Below are 4,350 nucleotides of genomic sequence, written 5' to 3' on the forward strand. Positions count from 1 at the left end.
GATGAATGTGGGGGTGTTAAGGCTCATCCTGCAATAACCAAACTGCGTGGGAGTTGTTCTTGTATATTAGGCAGTGGATGATGCACTCTCTGTTATGTTAGGGAAGCAGTAGGGCATTATGTCATCAAGCAATTTAACAATTTCTTCAGGAGTCTGGGAGCATGGAATCTGTGGCTGTTTTGATGACTGCTCATTATGTAAGAAACCAATTTCAATTTTAATATTTATTGTGATATTAAATATTATGCTTAGGCCTTATGTCATTCTTCTGTCCTTGCATTCAAGTCTATCGTAATGCTAATGCAATTCCTGGAGGAGAGAGTGCTTTTTGCTTTCTTTTTGGTCTCTGTACTCCACTTCGAATGTGCTACAGCCGTGCAGCATTGCGTAGTGATATTCGAATACACAAAGGCATAAAAGGGACTCATTTTGAGGATTGGATTTGCACTCATTTTTGTTTTTATTGCTCCTTAGCCCAAGAATCTCAAGTATGATTACAATAAAGCATAAAATTTTATTTTTACCAACTATTCATTTCTTATTATAGGAGATGAAAGATAACTACATGCTACGTGAGTGAATACAGAATTTTAAAGGAATTTTTTTGAGTGTATAATCATTATTTTTTATTACTCCACTGAACTGTTAGTTTAGATAGATGTACGCTAAAATTTTATCTTTGATTTGTTGCTGTAAAATGAATTCACTGGTGTATGTGTTGTATATCAATTGACATTAACAGGATGCTGCTTAAGGTAGCCAGTTTATTATTGGATCATTTCACTTTCAGGAATACAGTCCCTATTGTGAATTCATTTCTAATAATAGAGCAGCGCCAGAGTAAATGACCATAACACACAATGTAATAGTGAATGATTAATTATAATTAAAAAATGATTAAAATGTTCTTAACGGATCAGTTCTCTTGCCTCTGTTTAGACGTGACGAGCCTTCATCTCTTGGTTTAGCTTCTTTAAGTCTATCATTTTCTTTTTTCAGCTGTGATATTGTTTCCTGCATTACTCTCAAGTTTTCTCTTAAAAGATGCTCCCTTGCAGCACTTTGCTCCATCACTGCAGCAAAGTTAGCTTCATTGAAATGAGCCGTATTTGCAATGAGTTCCAAGCGATTCACACGATCAAGAATCTCTGGAACTTGCTCTTCATTGCTTTCATCAAAATGACTGTACTTGTCTACTCTTTTCTTTTCTGCTTCTTTCGACTTCTCTTTCTCCTGTTGCGCTATAATTGCCTCTAATTGCTTAATGACCTTCTCCTGTTGCATTGATGTCTCATAGCACTGGTAATATTTGTCTACTTTCCTTTGGAGGTCCTTGACCAGTGTTTGCTGTGACCTGTGAGCATCTTGAAGTGCAAGAAAGTCTTTCTCGGAATTATTTGAGCTAAGTAGCTCATTTTGGACTGCGAGGACTTTTTGTTGGTATAATTCCTTTTGTTCTCGCTCATATTTTAGTGCTTCTTGAAATTTCATGATTTCATGAATCAAATCACTTTTACTTAGAGCTTGAAGCTCTGGCAATGATTCCATATGCTCAATGGAATTTTTAGAAGTTAATGCAATAATCTGCTGCATCTGCTGGTCAAGTTGTCCTTTCAGATAGCCCTTCTCCTCTTGTAGATGTGCGTTTTCTCCCTGTAGTTGCTGAAGCTGGTCTGTCAACTTGTCAATAAGTTCTAGATATTGTGTTGCTTCAATGATAGAGCTGGCGTGGTGATCTAAATGTGATCCATCAGTAGACTCTATTACAGCATGTGGTATTAATAGTAATGAATGTAGCTCCTCATCTGTCATTGGTTGTAGAAATGGCATATTTATTGTTTTCCATCTAATAACAACTTCCAGTGATAAATCGGCTTGTTGCCAGTGTATTGACCATCGTAGGCCATCCATTGATGCATCTTCTATAAGAGATTGATACATGGCATTATCAATAGTTTGCTCAGCTAAGCAGATCACATCACTCTCCCACCATGCTTCAGTAGAGAGTCTGTCTACCGAGTAAATATGAAGGAGCAGTGTTGGCGAGTTTCTTTGTATGGACTCGCTGAATGTGCTGTCGTTTTTAAAAAAGAAATAAATTGGATTGTTCTGAGATTCGCTGCTTGTCTGAAGTAATGCAATCTTTCTATCAGTGAGTAATGAATTGACTTGTCTAAGGAACAAGGGTTCACTTGAATCATCAGAGTTTCCTTTGTACACAATTTCAACTGTTAGCACGAACTCTCTCATTTCGTCTCTGCTTGTTTTGACTCTCATGACAGCCAGCTCAAGGCCATTAAACTTTGTGTAAGCTGAAACAGGTGGAGTGTAGCTCAGTGAAGTGACAATGTGCTTACTAGCTTTCATCAGTGGATCAGTGAGAAGCGTGGGCTTGTCTATATCAAGTAGCCAGCATCTATGAATGTAAAAGAACGGTAGTAGCTCACCTACATTTTCATATGCTGAAAATATAGGCTTGGGTCTGCTACTCTTGAATAAATGAAGACTAAATATGTCTTGTGTGACAAACTGACTCTCTTCCATCAAAATATTTGAATATTGGAAAGCTCGATTGTGTGTTTGTTCTACATTCCATACAGCAAATGGATGCTGATGAGCAGAATTTATCCTCTCATCAGCTGGGTCTTGCTTAATCATAGGCTGGAAAGTTGAGAGAGTGTCTTCGGTTGCAAAAGAATGAAACATTACAGTCAAAACTGCTCCATTTTGCTGTGGGAATGTTAGAATGTCACTGACATGCATAAGAGTATGAGTGTTGGCTGTGCCAGCTGAGTTTAATGTTTCTTGGCTTCTTCCAAAAGCTATCTGACTCTCTGCTAGTGTCACGTTCATTAATGGAAACTGTTCTTGTGTTGATTCTAAATCAATCCAAGTCATCTCATTACTCAATTCCTGGCTTCTCCCTCCTCCTCCTCCTTTTCCTTTATACGTCGCAGTTGCTGTTAGCATTAGTCGCCCAATGTGCTCAGTCACTGGAAGGTCTTGCAGGCTTGAAGTAAGGAAGGCCGGTCTGCACTGTATCTGAGGCTCAGCTCCAAGCTCTGGCTTAAAAGAGAGAGGAAGAAGTGAGCGAGCCAGCTCAATTTGGTTATCAGCCACAGAAAGGTCAGTGAGTTTCATGAACAACGTGATGGTTGAATGAGGGTGCTGGAAAGTATATGTAAACCTCATCCATTCCTCATTTTTTGGTGTACTTTTCTTGCCGCGTTTCTTAGTTGTCTGAACTAAGGCGGTGCTGTTTCCTTCTATCACTCTTTTCTCTTCGTTCAGTTCGAGTATGGAGGAGCTAACGAAGCCTCCTTCATGTGTCTGGGCTGAGCAGTGTAGGTTGTACCGTCCAGGAGGGAGAGCTTCGGCTAAATGAAGACTGATAACTTGCACTGTGACTTCCATTCATTGAGAGCTGGAGGTGCTAGCTATGCAGCATCTAAGGGTGGAGCTGAAAGCCTGGAAACCGTTGCTAACGCCGTGACGTCATAACTTTTAATTTCCCTTTTGTTAACTTTAATGAAATAAAATGGCGGCTCTCCTTGGAGGAAAATTTCGAGTTTTTTCGAGATGGAATGCACAACTAAAGTTACCAGGAGAGAGGCACATAAGTAGCGAGATACCAGTTCCCGGACTTCCCGAACAGGATAAGGATAATAGGCTAGCAGTGTCAGGCCGATACCGAAATCGCAATCCAAGAAACTTTGAGCTTTTAGGAATGGCCAAGAAACCTCGAGGATTCGTTACATCACCTAATAGAGTTGACTATTACCACAGGTGACTCGGCAGGGCATTAAAAGTTATAATTATTGGGCGGAGTAGGCTAATTAATTAAATTGCTAATTAATTACTAAGTGTCACGCCCACTATTCAATTAATTTACATTAAATTTTATTCTATTCCAGACTAAATATAGTGATATCAAACCGCCACATCTCGGCCTACGTCAATCACAACAACGGTTTTAAAGTACTCGAGTCCTCAACGAGAGAGTTCTCAATAGCAAAGCACCTATACAAGACATATGACGTAGCAGCTGCTTACAACATAGGGCGGGTACTAGCAGACAGGTGTAAGGACACTGGTATATACAGACTAATGTGGGACAATAAGAGGAAGAACCCTAAGGTGAGTAGGTTTGGTCCTAACGTATGTACATCAGGGTTGTTGTAATTATTTAGAGTCATTAATCATTATGATTACAATTATTTGATGATTGGCAATGTAATGATTGGAATTAGAATTAGCTTTAACAATTGACTAAATCAATCATTAGAATTAGAATTAGTTTGAATGATTTGTAATTAAATTAGTAATTTAATTACATAACATTTAGTTAAT

At 38.8% G+C, this 4,350-nt stretch overlaps 3 protein-coding genes across 3 annotated transcripts; 2 read left to right on the top strand and 1 right to left on the bottom strand.

Moving 5' to 3' along the window:
* The first annotated feature begins 21 nt into the window (after positions 1-21).
* On the top strand, positions 22-714 carry LOC105312118 (cell number regulator 7-like). Its single transcript, XM_011404506.2, has 3 exons — positions 22-197; positions 253-488; positions 548-714. The coding sequence occupies exons 1-3, from the start codon at positions 119-121 to the stop codon at positions 578-580; spliced, it is 348 nt and encodes a 115-aa protein (XP_011402808.1). The 5' UTR covers positions 22-118; the 3' UTR covers positions 581-714.
* A 68-nt stretch (positions 715-782) lies between these two features.
* LOC109580912 (uncharacterized) lies at positions 783-3,464 on the bottom strand. The gene has a single exon (XM_019994489.1). The coding sequence runs from the start codon at positions 3,412-3,414 to the stop codon at positions 898-900; it is 2,517 nt and encodes an 838-aa protein (XP_019850048.1). The 5' UTR covers positions 3,415-3,464; the 3' UTR covers positions 783-897.
* Positions 3,465-3,520: 56 nt separating this feature from the next.
* LOC109580934 (39S ribosomal protein L18, mitochondrial-like) lies at positions 3,521-4,291 on the top strand. Its single transcript, XM_019994539.1, has 3 exons — positions 3,521-3,786; positions 3,915-4,137; positions 4,286-4,291. Exons 1-3 carry the CDS (start codon positions 3,539-3,541, stop codon positions 4,289-4,291), a joined length of 477 nt encoding a protein of 158 aa, XP_019850098.1. The 5' UTR covers positions 3,521-3,538.
* Positions 4,292-4,350: the final 59 nt, after the last annotated feature.

The sequence above is a fragment of the Amphimedon queenslandica genome, unplaced genomic scaffold (genome assembly GCF_000090795.2).
Source record: "Amphimedon queenslandica unplaced genomic scaffold, v1.1 AMPQUscaffold_13471, whole genome shotgun sequence".
Lineage (NCBI taxonomy): Eukaryota > Metazoa > Porifera > Demospongiae > Haplosclerida > Niphatidae > Amphimedon > Amphimedon queenslandica.